Here is a 26,617-nt window from a genome sequence, read left to right on the forward strand (position 1 = left end):
CAGATTCAACAGTTCCTACCAAAGAGGGACTGGGCATCCCCCTCGTAACAAGTATTTAATAAGATCTCCAAGCAAAGGTTTTTGCACACTTTCTGTGTGTTGTTGACAAACAGGACAAAAAGCCATTTCCCATTCCAATGGAAAATCAAACTTGTAGCAGGAACGACCAAGATGCTTATCACACTACTGAATTTAGATTCTAGATTTGTTGCCTGCTTTCTTCCTTAAGTCTCCTAATATAGCAGCTTCACTTGCACATCTGAAAACATGCAAAAAATTCTCTTAAGTACATAAGATCATATATATGTGCATACAACAAAATATAGGAACGATGAACAATTTTAGAAGACACTTTTGCAAACAAATATGCTTCTTATCATCTTAGTATCCTGTGCTCACAACTAGTGTCTTAATTAGTTTTAAAGAGGTATTAAAGATGCTTATTCATTCTCTTTTCCATATTGTTGGGGAAGAAATGTTCATCCTCAGAAGAAAGATGATCTCAAAGTTACAGGAAAGAGGAGCTTGACTCTTTGAGATGGATTATCTCAATCAAGTCAAATAAAAATCTCCTAAAGCCTGAACCTTTATTTCCCAAATTTTAAAATGGATGTGCTAACATATGCTTTGAGCAGGGCACTGCTCTAGGTCACTTCCTACAGTGCCTTTAGACCTGAATCTTCTGATCATTACATTTGTTCTGAGCTACGTGGGCACTAAGTCATTATTACAGGGCTGATTATGAGTGAAAAAAAATAAATAAGTATCCTAAAAATTTCAGCATTTTAACGCATGGCTTTTTACTAGCTATGAGCCTAGTAAATGCCTAGTAAATGTGCCTAGTATGTGCCTTTGACAGTTCTGTCAAAGTGCTTGTGAACTTTGTGGTCTTCACAATAGTCATCCATGAGAGCCAGAAGGATGATTCTCTTCTGGATGACGTGACAAAACATGCAGCTTTATGTTCGTTTTTAGAAAGCAATCAAAAAAACAACAAAACAGTTTGACTACTTAGTAAGTGACATTCTAGAAAATAAACATGCTAGGAACTTCACTGTATATCATATGCATAATGGAACATTAAAAATACATATTTGCAGATAAACTGATGCCAACATATAATCACAAACAGCAAAAACTCTCCCATGAATGCGTTATCTTACAAGACAGAACACCCAATTTGGTATCAGTTTTTCACCACTGTTTCAAGAGAATCTGTTCAGCATTACTGGATATTTTTCTTTTACACTAGCCCTTGTCTAGAGGAGTCATTCCTTTTCTGTTTCCAAGTAAAGAATTCTTTCCCAAAAAGTTCAAAGTTCTAGACATTGTTTTTCTGTGCCCTTCTCTTTAATCGTTAGCTAGTACAAAATTCTTGGTTTCTTTTTCTCTTACTATTATTCCACCTAAATGTCAGAAAAAAATAAAAATATATAAATAAATCTTGAATTTCTTGCTGCTATATAGACAATGCATAACAAATATAAAAGAACAAATATTTTTTTCCCTGTAAGTATTGTGTAATTAGAAGTGTAGTGCTGCAGTCACAAAAATTTATGTGTATCCACAAGAAATCCAAGGAATAAGAATTAAAACAGCAACAACAAAATCCCTGATTTCCCATTTCATACAAATTTGGTTTTCCTGCACTGGCTTTTCCTCACCACTTTTTTTCTGTTAATTCATTTCATGGACCACATCGTGACTCAGCTTTACCCCATGTAAGCAGATGGCGGAAAATATGATACTACAACTTCAATTTCTAGAATAAGTCACTGCACATTCCTGTGAGTAATAGGAAGCTGTAGGTATGATCCTATGTCACATTTAGAAGATTATTTATCAGGCAAAGCTGAAGATGTGTCAACAATCTCCCCCTATTAAGGTACATCCTCGTCTGGGCATATCTCAGTTGCAGCACATGATAAAATCAAAACCATTGTAAGTCCTACATTTCTGGCAGCCTCAGCTCCTGCTACTGTTTGCTACTTCCTAGCAGATCTCTCCAGTAGAAGAGTCGAGATCTACTTTGGACTGCTTAAACATGAATATCAGTTTTAACTGTTCACAGTACACTTGGCAAAGCTGCCTTCAATATCCCACCAGGAAGAAAAAATGAAAACACACATGAAAAGCATAAACAACAAAACCAAACCAAAACTAACTTTTCTTACCTTGCTGGAGGCACATCAATATTTGAAGAAACAACCTTGCGCTTCTGTTCCAGAAGACAAACAGAACGAGTGTTTTCCTTTTCATACTCATGAACTCTGCTTGTTTTTTTGGTCTCTGCTGTTTTTAGATCTTCCTCCTTCGTGGTGAACAGGAGAAACTGTTGGTCTGGCAGTTTTTGACTGATGTCAGTTTTTACATCCTCCTGATGAAATGCAGGGAAGGTCATTTCACGCTTGATGCTGGTTGCCTGCAAAATTAAGAATAATTATTAAATTTTTCTCTTATTCTTCTAAAAAGTGGTGATGGTGATGAGGACCCAATATCCACAGACATTTCTTCTAATTAGCTCTCTGAATCAGAGAATACTATTTCTTTGCTCTTCATAAATTCTGGAACTGCTATTAATTTCTCCATAGTGTTAAGGACAGCCCAGGAAAATAAACAATTATTGGCCATTTGGCAAAGCAACCCAGTAAGTCTTAATGTTAAATAAAAAAGGTATTGGAATTGAAACACTGTAAGAGCCACAGTATGCACAACTTGTATTTAATGCACATACATTTATGCTGCGTAACTATTCAAAAAAAATTCCAACTGTTCTCATCCTAAAATCCCATTAAATGTCAGAATTTACATAGATGGCAACCAAGAAATAAAGGAGTTTCTGACAGCCATTTATGTGCTTTTAACATCAGGAGCTTCAGCCACTGACTTGCCAGAAGCTCCAGGGCTGGACCTGGGTGGCAGCCCCTCCAATGAAACCAAATGGCCACCAGAAGACAGAACAACCTGGCTGGAATAGATGTGCTTCCACAACACATGCATGGTGTCCAGAAGTCTTCAAGAATTGCAAAGTGGATTTTTAGACACCTGTTACTATTACTACAGATATTACAGTGGAGAAATCCAGGATGCATTACCATCAGATACCAACAGCACAGATAAGCAGAAATCCTTTCCTATGTAAACTCTGCCACCTTACTCCTTCTTTTCATGGTTCAAAAAAATAATAAAAGTACATGTAATTAATACCTATGTGTATAAATATATATGCATCTCCTCACCACAAATCTATTTATAGCTTTCAGATCTTGGCAGGTGTAAAAAGGTGCAATCTATTTACAGTTCACAAGGAAGAGTCTTGCCAAGGTAATTTTGTTTTGTTATACAAACTATATGTCATATTTGAGACCAATGATTTAATGTGTCTTCTTTTTGTGTTTCCATGGAAGGACTTTTGGCACTTGCTTCAAGTACAAAGCTGAAATTGTTACTTTATGAATGTAAATAGTACAAAGAATTAGTCATTTTACACTTCTTCACACACAAACAGATGACACATTACCAAGAAAATTTGCCTTGGAAGACAAAACAATCAGCATGTGATCACAGAATTAAAAGAAGACATATAAACAATATAAATCTAATTATGATCTAATGAGTATTTTTGGAAAAGTTCTTAGATTTACAGAAACGTCTTTTCTGAGGGTCTGAAGACTTTCACAGATACTGAATAACCTTCTGTTTTCATGGAGATTGACCTGAAATAAGTGGTGCACTGAAGACAAAAAATGCCTGAGATCACCCAGGTTCCAATATCCAGCCTAGAGATTACACAAAGTCAAATGAAGGTGTGTATAAAAATCTGAATTCCGCTGTTTTATCATCTTCCACGGCAAAGGCAGACTCCCCCCTTCTCTACTCTCCAATTCCAGTCTGAACCACAGAATGGCTGAAGTTGGAAGAGAGCTCTGGAGGTCACTTGGATCAACCTCCTGCTCAAGCAGGGCACTAGAGCACATTACCCAGGACTATGTCCAGACAACTTCTGAATATCTCCAGGGAAGGAGACTCCTCAATTCATCTGGGCAATCTATTCCAATGCTCTGTCACCCTCAAAGAAGTGAAGATTTTACTTGAATTCAGATGGAACTTCCTGTGTTTCAGTTTGTGCCCATTGCCTCTTGTCCTATATCACTTGGGCACCACAGAGAAGAGTATGGTCCTGTCCTGACACCTTCCTTCAAATACTTATACACATTGAAGAGATCCTCCGTGTCTTCTCACCTCCAGGCTGAACAGGTCCAGCTCTCCTCATGTGAGATGTCCCTTCAGTATTTTAGTAGCCCTTCACTGGACACACTCCAGGAGCTCCAGGTCTCTTCTGTACTGGAAAGCTCAAAACTGGACACTACTCCAGGTGATGCCTCAACAGGGCCAACCAGAAGGGAAGAATCATCTCCCTCTGTCTGCTGGCAGCGCTCTTCCTAAGGCAACCCAGGACACCATTGGCCTTCTTGACCAATAGTGCACAATGCTGACTCATGTTCAACTTGTTCTTCACCAGGATCCCCTGGTCCTTCTCTGCTAAGCTACTTCCCCATAGGTCAGCCCCCAGCTTGTACCACTGCATAAGACTTCTTCCACAGGTGCAGGACCTTCACTGAATTTCAAGAGGTTCTCTGCCCATCTCTCCAGCCTGACAGGACCCTCCCAAATGGCAGTGGAGCACTCCAGGGTATCAGCTACCCCTCCTGGTTTTATTTCATAAGCCAATTTCCTGAGAAGGCCACGTATCCCTTCATCCAAGTCAGAGATAAACAAGTTAAACAATACTCGACTCAGTATGACACTGCTAGCTACACACCTCCAAACAGACTGTGCGCCTTATCACAAACCTCCAAGACATGGCATTGCCAGTTCTCAATCCACTTCACAGTCCATTTATTCAGCTCCCACTTAGTGAGTTTGAGGATATCATGGGAGACAGTGTCAAAAGTCTTGTTGAAGTCCAGACAGACAACATCCACTGCTCTCCCCTCATCCATTCAGCCAGTCCCATCATAGAAGCTAATACAGTTGGTTAAGCATGATTTCCCTTTGGTGAATCCATGCTGACTACTTCTAACAACCTTCTTGTCTTCCGCATACTTCGAGATGGCCCCCAGGATGAGTTGTTCCACTACTTTTCAAGGGATGGAGATGAGGCTGAATGGCCTGCAGTTTCCCAGGCCCTCCTTGCCCTTTTTGAAGACTGAGGTGACATTTGCTTACTTCCTCAGTCATCCCTCCTGATCGCCATGACTTTTCAAAGGTTATCAAGAATGGCCAAGCAGCTCCCTCAGCACTTGTGGGTGCATCCCAGAAGGGTCCATTGACTTGTGGGTGCCACGTTTGCCAAAACCAATCTAACCCAGTTCTCCTCAAACAAGGGAAAGCCTTCTTTTCTCCAGACTTTCTCTCTGGTCTCTTGGGTCAGGGATTCCTTTGGGCTGGCTTTGGTAGTGAAGACTGAAGCAAAGAAGGCAGTCAGTTTCTCTATTCACTCTATTCAACAGGATGATTTTGCTTTGTTTTTAGTTTTTGTTGTTTTTTTTTCCTACCCAATATATTCTTAATTTTACCAAAAAAGAAAATAATTTGTTCTCAATGGGACTATGACACTTTATTCATTTTCAACAAATATACTGTCACACATCAGTACATTTACAGTCATAATGATCACAAAAGGTTGCAGACTCTGACTAAATTAACAGTTAGAGAAAGCCAAAAACATTAAGAACAGACTCACTTTTACTGTGATACATACATCAACTGTTATGTTCATAGCAGGAGGGTTGAAACTAGATGATCATTGTGGTCCTTTTCAACCCAGGCCATTCTATGATATGATATGATATTCATATTCAGCTCAAATACATTCAAATAATGGTTGGGTTTTCATATTTCAATATGTCATAATTAATAGCCAGATCCATCCAAGTGTGTGAAAGTGAAAAATGACCACAGATTCAAATGTTCAGAAGGTTGCAGAAGGTCCACTAACAAATGGACAGATCAGATCCATTGGCTGAATAGCCATAAATGGCAGAAGACCATATCTAATGCTCATTCTTTCTGTTTTCAACAGATAATTGGAAAAAAAAAAATTAAAAAAAAAAAGCATCTTTCTAAATTTCCCCCTCATTATTTCAGATAAAGTATTTTTCTCCTTTAAAAACAGGTGATGATAATAGAAAGTCTGGACTTGAATTCAGTGGCTACTGTCTGGTAATTCTCCCCTGCTCTGCAGGCAGATTTTTTTCCTTTAATTCATCCACATCTACAGGAGTTTCAGTTCCACTTGAAACATCTGCCCTTTGTGGAAGAGTACATGACCTTTTTATGGCAATCCAGCCATATCTATGAGCAAGTTAATGTGAGAGCATCACGTGCCACAGTAATTTGACTGATCAAGCTTCTCACTTTTGGGTAAGTCCATTGATAAACCATTGGGGCTACTCACTTTTCACGTTCTGCTTCATGATCATTCATAGCTGTGAGATAGCATTATCAATTTCTAACGTATTTTTCCAGATAAGTTAGCTGCTCTATGTTATCAGAACCTTTTTTTTTTCCTCCCATGAATCCACCAGCCTTTTAACCATTTCAAGGCTTTTGGCAGTTCTGTAAAGCCACAATACACTGCAGCAAAAACTTAGTGGAATGTCTAATACAAGCAGGCAGAGTCTCACAGATAATACTTCTGATACTTTGCATTTCTCTCTCATTGGCTGGGAAGTAGTTAAGCTACATGATTATGGTGCTAGCTAACGGTTTGTTTTTTCTTGCCAACACACCTCAATACTTGCCACCTTACTGCCTCCAGTATCAACTGCTGATAAAAACCTCCATAATTTTTTCCATACACAATTAATTACCACACATTCAAGCCACTTTATGTTACAGTCACTGCTTTTCTATGCAACTCTTTGCATATTTTTCCCTTCAAGCCATCAGTAACCTTCAGCTTGCTTTGAGTCAAGTGCTTTGCAACCTGCCCTCAGGCAACTGACATTGCTTGGAAGCTCAGTTACAGAAATACAAGTTATAAAAGATCTGCAAATTTTAACAAGGATATGTTTCTATCTGCAGTTACCGTCACCTCCTTTGACAATTTCCCTCCTACCACTGTGGGCACGTGAGACTTCTGATACACTTGGAAATGACAGCTGAATGTTATCCGTCCTCCTTCCTGGTGCTCAGATCTGGTACTCGCACCCACTTGGGCCCTAACCCGATTTTACTTTCTGCTCCTTTTCAAGAAGTGCTGGCCCTCCCACACACTCCTTCAAGTTTTCAACATCTAACAGCAGGAACATTTCCGTGAACTTCTTCAGAGACAATGATAGGGTTACAAAGGCTCTGCCCTTGATTAGTCTGAAGTATTCCCCCTCTCCAAGGTCAGTGCAATGGTGCTGTACTCTAGCTGTGCTCAGGCAAACCAGAGGCAGGTGCTGCGTTGGCCAGAGTCTGGTAATCTTCTTATGAAAACTGAAAGGAACTTTTCTTTTTGCTTTGGTTTCTAGCCAGAAACTCTCCTAAACCAAAAGAAAAAGTTTTACTTTCTGCTTTGAAGTTGCCAAGACCATGACACGTATTTTGGTTGAAGTTCTTATTTTAAGCTTAAATTTCTTCTAAATTATTCTTTAACTCAAGTAATTTAATCTTACATTTAAATGATCACCACACTGTTAATATTTTTAGTGTTTCCATCAACACATTACATTTTTTCTTTTCAAAAGTCACCTAGGCCTGCCTATGGAAACCTATGTTTGGTAGTACCTTGTCACCACCGAGTTGCCAGTCCTGAATTTCATGTGTCCTGATCAGATTGATGCACTGCAATGGAAGTCCTGCCCAAATTCAAGCACACTCTATATCAATGCTATTTTTGAGGAGTTTTAGATAAATTTTTCTCTATTCACTATAGAGGATGTGCAGACTACAATTTTTTCGATAGTTTATACCTTAACATATCTGCAGACCATTATTAATCTGCCCAAAGGCATATCCCTGATACAGTGATCACATTGCAGTCAAACTTCAGTCTCTTCCAATTTCAGTTCAATTTAATCTTGGATTTTGCCCTGAATAGCAATAAATGTGTTGATCAAACAGCTCGAGTATTGAACCAGCTAGCCAAGGGATCAGTAGCACTGGAATAAGAAGAGGTATACTTAGAATCAAACCAAAAGACTTAAATTTGACAGACTATAAATTCACATCTTGAGTACAATCTCACTGGGCTTTTTAGCACCTTCCTTTGCTTCTGGTGTATTGCTGATCAAAAACTGAAGATAGTTATTTTCAAATAGGTCACTAATATTTAAAAGGCATTAAGATCATAGAATCATAGAACAGTCTGCGTTGGAAGGGACCTCTAAGATCACTTAGTTCCAACTCCCTGCTATAGGCAGGGACACCTCCCTCTGACCAGGTTGCTCACAGCCCCTTTCAGACTGGCCTTGATGTCTGTGATTTCTATAAGCTGACAAATATTAGTATCCCAAGTATATCACAGTTTACCTGCATGTGACTCAACTGTACAGAAATGCCCCTGTAAAGGTTATAACTGACTCTCACATATGTCCTTTCAGATCCTGTTTTCTTGTGCAGTACCTGTTGATTCAGGTGGGCGTACCAGGAGCACAGGTCTTATTTTTAATAGCCTTTCAAAGGTCTGCATAGGCTGACAGCAACAGAAAAACAATGAGAATTGCCACGTCACATAAAGCACATACTTTGCTGCCAATTCTACAAACAACTCAGGGGCTAATTTACCAACAAGGAGGTGGGCATCACTGAGATGGAACAAAAAGAAAGTAGCTACCCAGCACGCAGCATTGCTCATCCCAATGGCACAGCATTCAACCCACAGTGAAGCTGCACTGATCCGTGCCAGTGGAAGGTGACTGCATTTGCCTGACCTTCTGTCATTCTCCTCTTCTGGGAGACAACTGCTAACTCCAACTTGCCCTCTTGGGTCTGCTGGGAGTCTGCAAGGACCAAGATGCCTGAGCAAGATCCCCCTGTGCACAGTTTGCATCCTAGAGGCTGGGGTAAATAAATAGCCAGACACTAAGGCCCATTTGTGCCATTTTGTGTTGTTTACTTTTTTCCCTACAGACAAAATAGTTCATATTACAACAAAATAAAAGTGCCTCTAAAAAAACATTTTAGAATATTTTATGAGGATGAAGAGTGTACAAAAATTGACTTCATTCAAACCTCTGGATAAAGAAAGATGCTAGTGGAAATGTGCTTTGGGAAAATAGCCGCTCAAATAAATAAAATCAGCAACGCTGCAACTTAATATTCCATTACCATTACCATTTTCATACAAACTTCCTTTTCTCCCTCAACTCATAAAGTTGTACTTGCAGTATTTCAACTACAGGCCACCATAATCAGACTTGGCCCCAGTGCCACTTCATCCCAAAACAAAGATCCCTCGCAAGCCACCCTGGCTGCTTTCCAGAAAAGATGGGTGAGAAGTTCTTTTAAAAAAAGCCACCAACCAAATCAACACACACCCACACACCAATGCTCACTGCTCCAATTCTGGATAAATTTGTATTGTCAACACATAAATGATTTCACCTTAATGTTGAGATCCTTGGTTTACATACAATAGTAACACTCTATAGCTTCCAAAGAAGGCACAATTCAAGATGGGGATTTTGGAATGCCATCTCATTGCCTGTGAGACCAGTTGGTATCATTCTACCAGAAAGCCCTCTCCTGACTCCTAAGAAAAGCACTGATAGCCACAAGTTGGTTTAGTGCCCACCAACCTGCCACATAGCTCTCCTGCATTTCACAAGCTGTTTTTCCATTCCAGCTTTGTGGCCACCTCTTCCACATTCTGTAATAGATGCAAACATGCTATGTGTTATGGACGGCCACTAAAGCTGCCATCTGGTGAGAAAACAAAAGTCACAGGATTTTTTTAAAACAAGGCCCTACCATTTTTGACTCACAACTGAACAAATACACAACCCAACAGAGGAGAGAAAGAGGAATCAATATATTTCAGCCTCGAGTTACTCATGAAAGGTGTTAATGCATGCCTATAAGTAACAATGAAATGATATGATACACGTTCATCCAAAATAAGAGATCAATACCTGCAAGACTATTTTCAGGCACAGCCTGAGCAGCAGGCTATGTTCTAGGGACAACAATAAGCCTATCCATTTTTCTGAAGAAGAAAGAAATCATGAGCAGAGTTGACAGCAAACAGAATAGCAGCAGTGAGAAACACTGAACTTATTACTGAGATAACATCATACAAGTAAAAAATATTTAAATTGAATCCCTATGAGGACAAAGGTTTTCGTCTATTCTTACTACTTCATACAGTATTTGCAGTTTGAGTTATTTTAGTAGCATTCTTTATGTAAGAAGGATCTCATTTTTGCCATTCTGAGACTGCATTCTCACCAGAAGGAAAGAACACGTTGCACGGACTGAATTTTCATTTAGCCAGAAACCTCTATTCATACAGGAATACAAAGAGATAAGACATTCTTGTAATGATGCTTGGAAATAATCTGCCCTGAATTTCAATGTATCATTACATTTTGGAGCATACTTTGCATTTAATTACTTGCTTCACCAGCGGTTGCTCATTACACATAAACTGTGTTAATCTAATCACTCCAAGCATTTGTAAACCACTGCTCTCTAACATCTAAGATGTACCATCTTAAGGTCACTGTACCTGTTCTCTCCAATGTATCAGTGTGACTGTAGTACTTGTTTTCAACCTAGCTAGGAGAAAGTCCATATCTTCATCATTTGTCTGAATATAAAAAACGTCCAGAGTACTTATTTTCTAAACCTTAAAAAACGAATTTGAATATTTGCTTTACAGATGCACAGTATGGTGCTAGGCAGCAAGAACTGGAGTCACCAAGAAGTTTCCATCACTTCACTGTTACTGCAGACACACATATATTATCTAGTTAAATCTAATTTATCTACAAGAAGTGTAGAACCCAATCTGAGATGTTTGTCCATTAGCACACATCCAGATGAATGCGAGAAATTTTCATTTGCACATGGGCTTAGACATGTACTTGTACACACTTGCAAGCACACACCACATTTAAAATCTAGCACTCACCCAGGCACCTGTTCTGTCCCAAGCAGAACAGCCATCAATTTGTGACATCTGAAATCCTGCAATAACTGACACAGGAAGTGTGTTATTAAACTTGGAGAGAGGGATGTCAATGAGATTATAGGAGATAGTATGTAAAACAATCATGACCCTTCCCATACACCACATTCAGTTCTAAACAAAAATTATTCAGAGATATTGGAGCCTTTTCCTCCTTGATCATAGGAACAAAGGGAAAGCCTTAAGCAGAAGGAAAGCAGAGGACTGTGTTTGCAAAACAGGTTCACTTCTCATTCAGCAATCCTGCTACTTCACGTTACGCTTTGCAAAACACGCCCACCATTGACCGCTCAGGTTTCCACCAGACACGAATTAAGAAGGAGCAGGTTGGCCCAAAATGGGAAGCCATAATTGCTTTTCCAATTATTGGTTTCCCAAACGGAGAGTTTAAAATTAACTAAGACAATTATCACGTTTCTCAAGGTGGCATACGTGCCTGGCCCTGTGAGTCGGAGGTCCCTGCAAGACACTAAGAGCTTCAGGAAAAGGATAGGGGAGGGCTGCCGAGCAGGAAAGGAGAAGAGCAGGGCACACCCGGGTCTGTCTGCCCAGCTCTGGGAAAGCCTGAAAAAACGGAGTTAAAAACAAGTGTGATAACACGAGGCAGCAGGAAAATTTATTAAACTACAGGCAATTTTGGCTCTTATTTCTGTTACATTGCTAACTGTAATCGCAAGCTGCAATTATTGAGTGCCATCACATCAGGTGTTAGTACTGCAGTGGCTGAAGCTTTGAAATCTCACATCAGGCTATTTTCTATAGTCTTCCTATGAACATCTATCTTCCCTAAAATGACCATTTCTTTCTGTTGTAGGAGATGTAAAGAAGGTAACAGAAGCTAATGAAAAAGTATCTGCTATCTTTGCTGACCCTCATTTTGATTCTGATTACATTAAGAAGATGCACACCACAGCTCTAGGTTTAAGTACTTTAATACGGCCTTGTGTATGGACTTTGTTATGGGCAGAAATATCCACCTGCTCTGCAGTCAACAAATTTTATGCGTAAGTGAAAGACATATTAGTAATCTATGTTAAAGTTTTATCTCCTTGATTTCAACAACTTGAAGAACACTACCAAAAGTGTACAAGAAGCTCTGTTTCTTTCCATTTTCTCCTGGTTTGATCAGTAAGAATGGCAGTGGTTGCAAGCAGGATGGAGAAACACCATCACTTCTCCTATAATCTCATTCAGGGTTAAGCAAGTAGAATTCCCAAAACCCAGGCATCTGAGAGGCAGCAGAGAACATCCCACATGCAACAGTAAGATGTTGGAAATGCCGCCTCACTGGCTCCTAAGTAAGAACACTCATCTGATCTGTCTGCATCTGAAAGCAATTTGTGTGGACCAAGATGTATAGCAGTCTCTCTAATGAAAAAAGAGATCAGCTTTGCTTTCAAGATCTCTTGCAGATCAGATACAGAGAGGTGTGAGGTTTCTAAGGCCAGAAGCGACTGCCTGAGTTTGGAAGCAGCCACCAGAAATAGGAGACTTGAGATTACAGATCTCTTAAAAGGGTGCAAAAATTTAATCCATTTGCCTAAGCATCAGAGTGGAAAATAAGGACCTTTGCCTATTTTTTTTTTTTTTTTTTTTGAATGATGATGTTTTGGTGAAATCAGACAATGGTAGTTCACAGATGTATCCAATTTCTGAATGAAATCAGGCACTGAGGATAAAAGCTGCAAGGGTCAGAGCTGATCCCCAGAGCTTACAGCCTGGAGGACACACTTACATTATACACACATTCTTGTTTTCTCTAACTTGTTTCAAGTCAGGATGTGGAGAGCACGGCCCTCCAGAGGAGATGAGCACATAAGGAGTGTTGCCACCAGTTCAGATGCTCTCCCAAATCTATGTTTGGCTCCAGACAAAAACATTAAGTTTTTCTGTTCAGAGTAGGAGGGGTGCCAGCAGAGAAGCTTATTTTTGGGTCTGACTGCACAGCAAAGTGGTATCAGAGTTTCATCTCAGTACCCCTGCAGGCAAAGGAATAACACAAGCAAAAACATGCAGTGACCTTTGCTTCCTCAGTGTCTCTAAACACAAATCCTCTGGCAAACTGGATGGACTGAACATGCCTCATAGGAGAAGAGCCTTCACTAAGAACATGAAGAATGAATCCCGAAGTTCCGTGCAAAGATCAACCAGCCAAAGAGATGCTGTTCCCAAAAGGAGGAAGGCTTGCTTCCTTCCCTCCCTTTCTTTTTCCTCCTTCATGCACTAGCTGGGATGTTATCACCTCTTCCCTCGCACTATCAGGAAGCTGTACTGGTTGCCCGATGTTTAGGCAAGCTCAGGCAGCCCACTGCAGCATGCAACAAGTTCTAAAATGAGTCTGTGGAGTCAAGTGCATCACTGGGAAGTGGAAGAAGGAAGGCCAGAAGGGATAGGGATGCTTTACCCTTTTTCATACCGATGAAGCAGGTCAGCTTGACATGGCAAGCTATAGGTAAAACCCAGAGCCCCATCCCAAAGGAAGCAACAGGAAGAACATGGGCAGAAGAAGCCACTTCTCTCATGTCCTGAGGAAAAAAGGACAGATGTCTACAACACCCGGACACACATCCAGAAGCAAATCCCTAGCAGCCTCAGTTTCACCATTATTTACTGTCCTACTTTTTCCATCCAGTTCTGTGCCAGATGAGCCCTGTGCAGCAGCGAGCCATGAGCTAGCGAGGCACCACTGCTCACCTGGATAGTGAGAGCAACAACTGCATCACACTGGGCTGTAAAAAAGTTGGTTCTGTTCTTTTTCCCTTATGCAGCACTTACATTAGACACAATTACATAAATAAATATATAAAATACGTTTTCAAAAACGTTTTCAATTCAAAGAGTGTTCTGGCCATTTCAAAGGCGTAGGCATGTATGTATAAAGGATCAAGTCGGCTCAAATGTTTTAGCTCAACTCAAAAAGCCCAGTTCACTGAAGGTTTCCATACAACGTTCTATCTGTCAGTATGATGCAGGCGTTTACCACTTGATCTGCTGAAGCAGAAAATTTCCTAAGTAACCAGCCCATCTCATGACTGCTTGTCATAATTGCATTGCCTATCTAAAGTACAAGTAAGCTTTTATCCACTCTGTTAAAAAATACATTCAAGATGGTAAAACGATGAGCTGTGTAATTTCACACTTCGGTATCCAATCACTGAGGCGTTTTACCTGCTCCGAATCCGTGTCCAGTGATGGTAAGTGCCTCTGGTAGATTGAAGCCGTACTTAAAGATCAGCAGGACTGATGGAGAGAGGTTTTGAGAGACTAATGGATGCACACCCGTGGTTATGTAATTGGGCTCTAATTCCAAGTCTGTTTAAGCTAGCGGGATTTTTCCATCAGCTTCATCGGAGTCAGGATTTTAGGGAAGTTTGACTCTTATCTCTGGCAAAAACAGCAATGAAAAGATGTGTATTTTTATCCCAAGTTCGAGCAACAGAAGTTGTTCAGTTTCCTGTCTTCGTTAGTTTTGTTGTCAAACAACAAATACCACCCACACATGTCCTTTCTCATACAATGAGGAAAACGTCACCACAGCCATCACTTCAGACTAGAAAGTCTGGCAAGGTGCCCAAAAGGTGAAAGTGATCAAATTGCAGATTGTTCATCAGCACTGGCATCGCTCAATGCCTATATGCTCTGCTCTGCAACACGATGCAGTTAGATCTCACCACCAGACCAGGAACTCTAAGCTGAGCACCTCAGAATGCAACACACACTCTTTATTCACACTCTTTTTATTCACTTTGTATTTCCTGCTCAGTCTTTACAAATAAATACAAACACTAATAACAGTTTCTCTTTTAGTCCTCAGTATCCTTCTGGCTGACCTCGAGCAATAGTCAAGCTGCTTGCTATTTTTAGTTAAGTCATTCAATAAATCACTTGAAAGTATTATGAATACTCAAGGTTAATGAAGAAAAAGCTAATGGACACTTTCTTACTGAGAAAAAAAACTAACAAACACCATCCTTGCTTGACCCACAGCAATGCTTACAGAGGGCTGAGCAGTGCAGAAACTGGTAGAATCATAGAATTGCTCAGGTTGGAAAAGACCTTCAAGATCAAGTCCAACCGCAACCTAACCATACAATCCTAACAACCCTCTGCTAAATCATGTCCCTGAGCACCACATCCAAATGGTTTTTAAACACATCCAGGGATGGTGACTCAACCACCTCCCTGGGGAGCCTATTCCAGTGCTTTTGGTAAAGAAGTTTTTCCTGATATCCAACCTGAACTTCCCCTGGAGCAACTTGAGACCACTTCTCCTCATCCTGTCACCTGACAGAAGTGAGAAGAGACCAACCCCACTCTTGCTGTAAGCACCTTTCAGGTACTGGAAGAGAGCAATAAAGTCTCCCATCAGTCTCCTTTTCCCCAGACTGAACAGCCCCAGTTCCTTCAGTCTCTCCTCACAGGGCATATTCTCCAAGCCCTTCAGAAGCCTTGTTGCCCTTCTTTGGACCTGCTCCAGCACCTCAATGTCCTTTCTGTATTGAGGTGCCACAAACTGAACACAGTACTCAAGGTTAAGGCCTCACAGTGGTGAGTATAGGAGCAGGAAGACTTCCCTAGTCCTGCTTACCACACCATTCCTGATACAAGCCAGGATGCCATTGGCCTTCTTCACCACCTGGGCCTTGTTGGCCACCTTCTAGGCCCTACTGAAACTCATACAGCTTATCCTGGCCCATTGATCCAGTCCATCCAGTGTCCTCCGGTAGGGCATAAGTCTATGCGACCATACTTCTCATGGGATGCATTACACATACTGAGAACCACATCAAAGCACTTTTTCAGTATTGAGTTTGCAGGTGCAAAGAGCAAGCAGCACACATCTACCAGCAGTAAACGCTGTGTCCCTGACAGCAACTCACGATCAATCCAACCAACCTCACTGGGGGCTGAGAACAGTCCCACAAACATGGATTAGAGCTGCCAGTGGCTCCAGCACACCTCATTCATCACACATAGTTACAGTTTGCTCACACAATTCCTTTTAAGGGCAAAGTGATTACCTTTGGTCAGTGTCCAAGAAACAACAAAAAAATAAACCGCACCAAATTGCTCCCATTCATTCTTCATTACGGGAGATTGAGGAAAAAGAATACCACCTTACAATTGCACCACTCTCATCCCTGCCTCCACTAATCCATACTACATACAAGCTTTTCTATTTGTAATAAAAAGGAAAAAGCCAAGTTTACCTGGGCAGTTTCTACCCAGTCACCAGCCAGGCTTTCAGTCAAGGTCCATACTAGAAAAACACAATGGAGCTGCTGGTGTTAATAAGTCTGTATTGTCTTAATTTGCTTGTCCTCCACAGCCTATCAGTACCCATTTTTTCTCTCTTCAACCCTACAGCAGCAAGCAGAGCAGCACTGTGCTTGCCCTGTGCAGCCTAGCATAGCAGGAGCCCACTCCCAGGCCAGGATGCGAGTTCCATATTACCCAGATATTTCTACAGAAGTAACTGTTACTACCAATACTAGTCCCAGAGAAAACTGTTCATTCTTAGGTTAGCATGCAAGCTCCTAAAGTGCTTTTGAGACCTCTCCTCCACAAAGTGAAGTCACTATTTAATGACAAATTGCTTTTTGTAAATTGCCAGTTCAGATACGTTGGCATGCACACAGGAAAGCTAAATTAAATAGCACTTGACTAATCAAGCAACAAGTAGGTTTGTTCTGCCCGAGGTGAGCCTATAATCCGTTAAAAGAGTAAACGCGGATGTTTGATTTAAAGGATGACAATGAATTCACAGCTGGCTTTAGAAAGACGGTAGAGAAAAGAAGGTGAGAGAGAATTCAATGAAATAAAACAAAGCACGTAAATAAGGGGCAACTAACTTCTTCCAAAGTTGGAAGACTTTTCTTTCTCATCTAATCTCAAAAGGCTGGAGATCTAGATGCAGCCAAGGCATGAAATGCAGGCTGCATAGAGTTTCACACACAAGATGAGCTGGTCCAGACAGCACCTTGGTCTAACTTGTTTTCTGACCCACGTAAATGAATTGGTTCTGGAAGGATCAGCAATCCTGGCTATTTTGACACAGCCCTACAGGCTCAGAAGGTTTCCTGGGCTGTCCTCCCACCAGCCACCACTGGCCTGGTACAACATACTCACACCTCTCCCAACATCAGACTGGAGCAGCAGGGAAAAAGGAGAGGAGAAAAAAAGGAGCCCTCTCCAGTGCCCAGCCTCTTCACCTTGAGTAACCATGTGGCTATGTTGACACAAAGAAGCAATCTCTCCCTCCCCTTATTCCCTGTCTCACATTTATTGTCTCTTTCCAGGATTGCAGAAATCCAAGATCAGTCTTTAGAAGCTGACCTCTGAAGGCCAACTCAGGAGGCAGATACCCCTTGCCCTGTGTGGAGCCCCCAGTACAAAAAAGACAGGGAGCTGCTGGAGAGGGTCAGTGGAGGGCCACAAAGATGATCAGGGGACTGGAGCACCTCTCCAATGAAGACAGGCTGAGGGAGCTGGGCTTGTTCAGCCTGGAGAAAAGAAGGCTGTGGGGTCACCTCATTGCAGCATTTCAATACCTAAAGGGAGCCTACAAAAGGGAGGGGAATCAACTCTTTGAAAGGGTAGATAACAGCAGGACAAGGGGAAATTGTTTTAAGTTGAGGGAGGGGAGATTTAGGTTGGATGTCAGGGGGAAATTCTTTACAGAGAGAGTGGTGAGGTGCTGGAACAGGCTGCCCAGAGAGGTTGTGGATGCCCTGTCTCTGGAAGTGTTCAAGGCCAGGTTGGATCGGGCCCTGGGCAGCCTGGTCTAGCATTAAATGAGGAGGTTGGTGGCCCTGCATGTGGCAGGGGGGTTGGAGATTCATGATCCTTGAGGTCCCTTCCAAACCTGGCCATTCTATGATTCTGTGATTCTATGCCAGCTCTCAATTTGCCAGGAACCCAACTCTGACTAACTGTGGGTGCGCTGTGCCACTCCATTATCCTCTCCCAGTCCCATGATCAGTTCCCTGCATTCACTTTTGGTCTGCTTCTCCGACTTTTAATCTGTCACTCCAAACTTACTTGAAAGACCCTGAATTTTATGCACTCCTATCCTATCAACCTCTAAAGAAATGCATGGAAATAAAGACAATTTAATTTCTTTACCTGTTACTGTATTTTTCTTAGTTTATAGTATTTTAAAGTATAAGTTCTGAAAGATGAAGTGGGTCAGGAGAGTTAGAAATACTCTTCTAAAGCCCTAAGTGGGTGCATACCTACTTAGGGAGCCACTAAGCACTGCCAAGGACCTCAGAGTTTGTTTTGTGTACCAACAGCAGTGATCTCATCTATGAAGCAGATTAACTTTCCAGGGAGGAAATACACACAAGTATAATGCTCTTGTACGAACATACAGACCGAAGTAAGGGAGACAAATATCAGCTGCCTTAATGTATACTGACAGACAGACACTAACAGTGTGCTGTGGACTGGCAAAGGGAACGATGCATGCAGCCAGCCCGAGCTGCCCTCCCCAGACCCTTCCCGCACTCAGTGCCATGGCAGCTGAGAGCCCTGGGAAGCAGCAGCACTGCCGTGTGCATGCCGTCATGCTCGGCCACCAAGCAAAGCGCTGAGGGCTCCTCAGCACTGAGCAGCCCAGGGGCCGGGCTCACACCCATCACTGTGTGGCCCTGGCTCATGGAAACCGGGCAGTCACTGCGCCTGGCTGTATCAATCCTGCTAGGACCGTGTGGCAGCTGCTGCTTCTCTCCTTAGGTGTGCTTCTCCTGGGAGTACAGGGAAGACCACAGGGCAATACGGCACAGCCACTCTGTCGCTCCTCCCCTCCTGGTAAGTAAGACTCGCTATAGAGAATTTTAAAAACAACTAAAAATCCAGATGGATACAGCTTCAACTCTCAAGCACAATTATTTGTGATCCTCCCTGCATGCCTACCACGTGAACCCTCTACAGACCGGCACGCGGACCTAACTGTCCTACCTGCGTAATCCCAAGAGAAAACCACCCACAGCAAAGCACTCCTAAGAAAATACCTGAGCCCAAGCCCGCAGGATCCCAGCGTGCGGGTGTTCAGCAGGGCGCTCCCCGTACAACCCGACCGCGTACACCCGGACCGGCTGTGAACGGGGCCCGCGCTGCCCTCCGGCCCGCCCCAACTTTTCGCCACCCCCCTCCCGAAGTCCCAGCCGGCCCCGACCCCCAGCGCCGCACACCGGGCAGCCACACGCGGCGGCGGCCCTCTGCCGGGAGCAGCACGGCACACGGCCGGGCTCGGCCCCCTCCGCCGCCGCCGCCCTCCCGCCGCGTTCCCTCCCAGGGACGCCCGCACCCCGTTGCCCTTCCGGCCCCGCTCCGGGAGCCCGCGCACCGCCGCCGCTTTGTGCGGGACTTGTTGAGCGCGGGGCGCGGGCGGAGGGGCCGCTCCCGCCGCATCCCGCCCCGGGGCACGGGCCCTGCCCGCCCCGCGGCCGCCGCCGCCTCCCACCGCCTTCCCGCCCGCCGGCCGGCAGCGGGGAGCGCGCACTCCGGCCCGGCCCGCCCGGACGCACCTTGAGGCTCGCCCGGAGGGGGCCCTTGCCGTGGGCGCTCAGCGCCGGTGGGGGGCTCCCCAAGCCGCCCTCCTCCTCCTCCTCCTCTTCTTCCACCTCTACCACCACGTCCTCGTCTTCGTCCTCCTCCTCCACCGCGGCGGCCGAGCCCTCCCGCCGGGGCGGCCTCCAGGCGCTCTCGGGCTTGGGGGGCCGAGCCCCGTCCGCCTGCGCGGCCGCCGGCCCCGCGCTCAGCCGCCGGCTGCCCATGCTGGAGCGCTTGGCCAGGCGCCGCGCCTGCATCGTGCCCCGCCCGGCCCGGCCCGGCCCGCTTAGCGCAGGCTGCGGGCGGCGGCCCCGCCGCGGGCGCGCAGCGGCAGCGCAGAGCCGAAGGGGCGGCGGCGGCGGCGCTCACCGGGGGGCGGCGGTGGGTGTGTGCGGCGGGCGCGCCGCGGCCATGGGGGCCCGGGGCGCGGCGAGGCGGGCCCGGAGCCGGCGCGGCCGCCCCGCAGCTCGCCCACCTGCTCCCGCCCGCCGCCCTGCCCTGCCCTGCCCGGCCCGGCCCGGCCCGGCTGTCGGGCGCGGTGCGGGCTCCGCTCCCGCCGGCCCTTCCTCGCCGCCGCCGGTCCTCGGCACCAAAACCCGGACTGGATTCCCGCCGTCCGCGGGGCCGCGCTGCCCGGAGCCGCGGGCGGGTTCCCGTCCGTGGCGCCGCAGCCGCCCGCCGCCCACCTGCTGCGGCCCGGCCCGGCCCCGGCACCGCCCGCAGCCGGGGGGAGCGCGGCACTCGGTGTGTGGGACGGGGCTGGGGCGGCTCGGGCCTGGGCAGCGGTGACGGGAGCGCACCTCTCCCCGAGCGCGTCTGAAATGCAGGAACTGAACCTTGGGACGCGAAAGAGACTTTAAAAAGAAATGTTTCAAAACGGAGAGTTTCGTGACATTGCCGTAACTACTGACATTTCCTATGAGCTCTCTACCACTTACTGACGTATCCTATTAAATTACAATTAGAATCGTTTCGTTCTTTTCCTCACCATTTCCTCTTGGACTAAGTTTTGAGTCTTTATTTACTTGCTATTTCTGAGCCACATATATCTACATACATATATTCTCTCCATCTACCCGTTTAGTACCCGTCCCCACATGCATTTTGCTGTACAGAAACATTCACGTGCCACATGCACAAATAATGTACCAGCATGGAACCCAGCCTCCTCGTCTACTTTCGACAGTGACAAATTAACACAAGTGATTTTTATTCACTTTGGAATACAACACACAGTGCTTTCCAGGCAGGAAATTATAGATAATACAGTTACCATTCTTAGAGAAATAATGAAAACGCTTTTCCTGTCTAACTAAGGAAGTTGTTTCAATTTTCTCCACTTGGCTCCACAAAACAGCCTCTTTCCCAGGTTTCCAGAGACCACGTATTTCTGGACAAGATCTGTAACAGATTCACTAGCAAATCCTACTGTACCTGGTTTTCCCATAGCATTTTCCCACATGTTGCAAAGTGGCACTTCTGAGCTTTCAAACTGTATTGGCTGCACTGTGCCGGCTCAGCACACCTTGTTGCAGAACAGCACACAGCTCTGGTGTGCTGCCACCTGCCCCAGTGGCAATCCATCCTCCCAAAGCTTCACATGTGGCTGCAGCTGTCGCAGCAGACGTGGCACCTGCTGAAAGGGTCCGTCCTGGTTTTATGAGGGTAACGATGGAAGGACAGAATTGTGGAGAAAAAAAAACCACAGGGCCAACACTTCAGAGCTTTATTTCTGTGTTGAAGATACAATGAAAATGATGCTAAAGGTTTGCCTTAAATTGTAGATTCCATCACGATTTTAAATGGCAATCTCAGTGCTTTCATGCTTGTACCTCAAAGGCATAGGTCTCTAGAGATAGAATCATTCCATTACCTCACAGTATTCAAAGTATTTCAGAGATCCTCAAATCATTTGAATAGCACCATGATCCAATTGCGATCCTTCTGCAGTGGCCTGTGTTCGGTTATCTAAACTATGACTGTGTTACTGAAGGTCTTGTTCCTACCTGGAATGTACTAGGGTGGATCCTGAAAGACTTCACTGAGTTTTTCCAAGGTTTGTATCTTTTAATTGTAGCAAAAGCAGAATAAAAATAAGAGATGGTAGATAAACCGAATGCATTATCACAAAATTGGATGACGTGCTAGCAGGAACACCCCAAGTAATAGCACAGAACCCATAGAATCTCATGTAAAAAGCGGTGATTATACAGCCAGGCTTGCACAAACATCTCTGTTAACTTCAGTGAAACGTCACAGGTCAGCCTGTATGCGCACTTTGCACTCAGACCTCTGGTCAGCTTACCTCCAAGGCACAGCTGACCTGATGCCTCTCGCTGAGATGTTTTAGTGGATGAGCACAAAGGATTGTTAACTAACAATCAGCCTTTCAGTTGTCTGTTCTGCAACAGTTCTTTCTGCAGTTACTAACCAGGTTCTGCTTTGGGAGCATAGTGGCAGAAGGAAGAAAAGTCCTTAGGGACACACAGGAAAGACCAGGCCTGCCTCCTGCCTGCCAGAGGTGGTTGTTCTTTTGCAGAGGTTCTCCATCCTCCAGCACACCGCCTCTTCCTCCCAGGACTCCACAGGCAATGGTTCTGCAGCTCTCTCAAGGTACATCAGGAGTGCAGACAAACCCTGGAAACACTGGGCAGGGTAATGGAGAAGAGTGACACCAAATCCCCGTGGGGGAAGAGGAGGCAAAATACTTCAGGGATCAGGAGGGAAAAGGAAGTCCAGAGTTCACTGGGCAGATAGGCAGGGCAATCCCAAGAAGGGGCTCAAAGAACACTGACTTTTGATCAGTCAGCTGAGCTGCTAATGCTTTTTACTCCTGCTGGGTTAGCACACGAGACAAGAAGCCGGTGTTGACAACTCTGTAACAGATCAGTTAAAAGACTTCTAGCACTTCCCAGGCGTGCCAGGTTGGAGCCGTGGTAAGAATAACTTCTCTCACAGTACTTGATACAAAAGATAGAAATGACTGAAATGTTCAATTTCTTCCAGTTTGTCTGACTTGCAGCATGAATAGAACTGAAGCTGAACCTGAATTGCCCTTTCAGCACTTCCCACAGGAGTTAACTTCTGAAGAAAGTTTTTCAAAGGACAGTTAGGGAGCCCCAGATATGGGACTCTGCAGTATCTTTACTCTGCTACATTCACAGACAGGAAAGAGGCAAACACAAACCATAATCCGCTATTGCCCATTACATTTTTTCCCCCTCAGACTCTGTTTTAGCACTCTTGGGATGAACTGCTGAACAATTCTGGCCCATAGCCACATCCTGCCACCTAGTAAAATCCTTGTGATACACGGGATAATATGGCAACACTTAACTAAACAGTAATCTGCTGACTGGACTACAGCATAATATGCCTCTAACAAAACGACAGGCTCTGGCTGTAGCAGTAACTGTTTACATGTCAGTGATTTCCAAACTTATTAAAAGTTAATGTGCACATTGACACTTCCTTCATGTATACAGCTTTCCAACACAGAAGAAATGTTTCAGATGCTACTGCCCCTCAAATCTTAACAATCACTTCATATTTCCAAAAGTAGTGAGTATCTCACCACAGAAAGCCATGAAAAACAATTCCATCAACAGGTATCCTCCCTCCAGAAGTTATTGTAGAATTATGTGCAGAAGTCAATTAGTGTCAGCTTTCAGGCTGTATTGAATAATAGTCATTTAATTTCTTCCAGTAGATCCATGGGCAGCCCTGTGCACTTGCCACAGGAAAATTCTGATTTTCCCTGGCACCGACACAACTAGTCTATACTGATCAAAGTCTGGTGGAGTTTTCTTATTATATATACTTTTAACATACATTTTATAGAGTCCACCTTTTACCTAAGTATTCTTTTTATTCACTAAAATATTTAACATTTTGCTTTATTCAGCTTTTGCTACTTTATACTTTGATCGTGACTGCAAGCAAAGCTTGCCTGACACAAAGCTGGGGAGTCTATTCTGCTTGGAAAACCACAAGTTCTTCCTCAAGGCTTCAGGAAAGCACTGTTCTGTGACCACCTCATCTGCTGGTCCCAGACCCGTTTCCATCAGGGCCAGCAGTCAGCAGTGCAAGCTGCCAGCAGCACCAAGCACTACTCGTGTGCTGCACACAGGCACTGGTAAGGGTGTGCTTGAGCAGGGCTGACAGCAGCAGCGTGCAGACATTCCACAGTGTATTTTGCTGCACCGCCTGTAATTCTCACCTTGGCATTCTGATTTCTTCTTCTTCCCCCCTTCCCCCCCAAACAGAATGCATTTCTTGGCTTATTTTCTTTGGTCTATTCAGAGAGGTCTATTCTGTTCATGAATGCCACCTTTTTCTCATCACTAGAGGCAAGATCCCCTCTGCTCCCACCTCCTCCCCAGACTAATGCTATGCTTCACTCCCTTGCCTTTAAAAAAGCCTAGCACCAATTGGTGCTAAGAAGCCCTCAATTTTCTGCTCACTTAATCACATTTTTCAAAACACAACCTGCTCAAGTAGTCACTTACTTCTCATTTTTCAGTGTGCAACAAATCTATTTGTTTGAGCCTTAGTATTCAGACCAGCACGTGCACTAATCACGTGCGTTCCACTTCTCTCATAATCCCAGGCATTTGAGACCCTGCCAACTTCTTTCTTTGGGAACCTGCCTTCTCCACACCCCCTTTCTAAACTTTGCATTTGTTTTGCTTTATAGTGATCACTGAAGTTCTCACTCCAGCTGGGAGGACAGTCAGGCACCTTCAAGAACAAGGGAATGATTGACAATATTAGGCAGAAAATTTTCTACCAGATGCTGCTTGAAAGGAGAGGTGGCAACCTTCTGACCCCCTTTTCAATGAGCACAATCATCGCTTCTGTGACATCCCTCTGCCCCAATCATCAATTGAGCGGGGAGCACAAGGTCACTTCTATGTCTGGCTGTTGTGCAGTAAAATTCCACCCTGCAGACAGGGCTATGCTTTTTGCTTGAAGGAGGTTCCAATGCCAGCCATGCATTGGAATGAAGCAGCAAAATTCATCAGCTATTAAACATCGCTTGTCTCAGTTACTGCTCTGAAACATTTATGAGTTCTGAATAATCTTACTGGAATGGAAAGGAATTCTGGATGTTCCATTCTTGGTCTGTGAGGGAATAAATATTGATGAGAAAGGTATGGCTTCATTAAACCCCCTTATCAATGTTTTTGCAATTAACTATTCCAACAAGTAATTTCACAAAACTTACACTTTTATATCTCTCAAAAGGCTTTATTTCCCAGGAAAACAACAACAACAACAACAAAACAGGGCAGCCACCAAGCTGAAAAAGAAATAATAAGACTAACGTTTTCCTTCTTAACTAGTCCAGAGAGACCATCAAAGGAAAGGAAAAAAATAAAATGAAGAAAATACTTTTTCTTAACAAAAGCAGCACAGGTCAAAAACAAAACAAAACCAAAAAACCTATCCACAATGAGAATAGAAACATAGGCCTCGCATGCAAATGTCTGTGACATACAAGAAAGAAATGTCTCTATCCGGATATATATTTTACACAAAAATCTTCTGGGGGAGTTTAAAGTGGTTTGTGCTCACCCAAGCACAACAGCAACGTGTGAATGATGATCTCTAAAACTGCACCAGAATATAAAGGATGCGTATAGAAAAAGAAAGACGGTAATATTCAAATGTTATTTTAAATAAGTGTTGTCGTCGTCGTAACCTACGTGGAACTTCCCATGTATGTTAAATTAAACATATGTTAAAACTTGCAAGATCGGGACGTCAACTTCCTCTTTCTCAATGAAGCGTTGAAGAAGTCAGCTTGATCCTCAGTCAAGGCTGAATTTGCAGAGGTAGCAATTACAAAGAAAATAACTAGCTGCTCCTTTCAGAACGAACAAATGAGATTGAGCACTCATGAAAACACGACTAGAATCATAGAATTGCTCAGGTTGGAAAAGATCTTCAAGATCATCAAGACCAGCCACAACCTAACCATACTACCATAACTCTAACAACCCTCTGCTAAATCATGTCCCTGAGCACCACATCCAAATGGTTTTTAAACACATCCAGGGATGGTGACTCAACCATCTCCCTGGGGAGCCTATTCCAAGTGCTTAACAACCCCTTCCATAAAGAAGTTTTTCCTGATATCCAACCTAAAATATTACAGACAGCACAAAGCAGAACTTAGAGACTCACTTTTTACATGGAAACTCCACAGAGAATCTGGTGGAACCACAGAAAGTATATTATTATTATTATTATATGTCACCAATAAAAATACTCCACCCTATACATTAAGCAACAGACACACTTTTATTTTGATCACATCGCTTACTATCTTAAGATAGTACAGTTTTATTTACATCGACGTTTAATTTTGAAGATGAACACTCTGCACTCCAGATTTTTGGCTTTGGATTTCCCTGCCTCTCTCCTCCATTCAAAACCCACCCACCCCCCCTCACGGGGCTGCAAGGCGCGGACGCAGCCGCCTCGCCCGGCAACCAGCCCGCAGCCCCCCACCGCCGCACGCACCGCGCCGAGGCGCAGCCCTTCCCACGCGTGCCCCCTCCCCGCCGCCTGACGGCCCGGCGAGCCCCCGCAGCCCTCGATCCATGCTCCCGCCCGCGATCCTGTTCGGCTTTTGCCTCAGATTCCTCCTCCCGCCGGCAGAGCGCGGCCCGTCAACTTGTGCGGCCCTGTCAGCGCGCTCCGCCATTCCCGCCCGCCGCGCGCGCTGTGTGGGACGCGCTGAGGGCAGGCGGCGGCGCCGCGGGATGGCGGCGGCTGCCGGGCAGAGCCCTGCCGCGGGCACAGGCGGCGGCCGGGCACCCGGAGCGGGTGTGCCCGCCTTGGAGCCGAGCCCTGGGCTCCCTCGGAGGCGGC

At 44.4% G+C, this 26,617-nt stretch overlaps 1 protein-coding gene across 4 annotated transcripts in view; it reads right to left on the minus strand.

Moving 5' to 3' along the window:
• The window catches only part of ZNF704 (zinc finger protein 704), an 80,218-nt gene extending 60,221 nt beyond the window's left edge, over positions 1-19,997 (minus strand). For 2 of the 4 annotated variants that reach the window (XM_090137748.1, XM_031590929.2), the window contains exons 1-2: positions 19,714-19,997; positions 2,175-2,422 (exon numbers count right to left, since the gene is read on the minus strand). In XM_090137748.1, the coding sequence (XP_089993874.1) occupies positions 2,175-2,422; positions 19,714-19,995 (530 nt within the window). In that variant the 5' untranslated portion in view covers positions 19,996-19,997. Of the gene's footprint in view, positions 1-2,174; positions 2,423-11,125; positions 11,189-19,197; positions 19,309-19,713 lie in introns of those variants that run through there. The other 2 variants (XM_090137751.1, XM_090137749.1) reach the window with 2 other exon arrangements.
• Positions 19,998-26,617: the final 6,620 nt, after the last annotated feature.

This window comes from Phasianus colchicus, chromosome 3 (assembly GCF_987193195.1).
Source record: "Phasianus colchicus chromosome 3, bPhaCol1.hap1.1, whole genome shotgun sequence".
NCBI classification, from domain to species: domain Eukaryota; kingdom Metazoa; phylum Chordata; class Aves; order Galliformes; family Phasianidae; genus Phasianus; species Phasianus colchicus.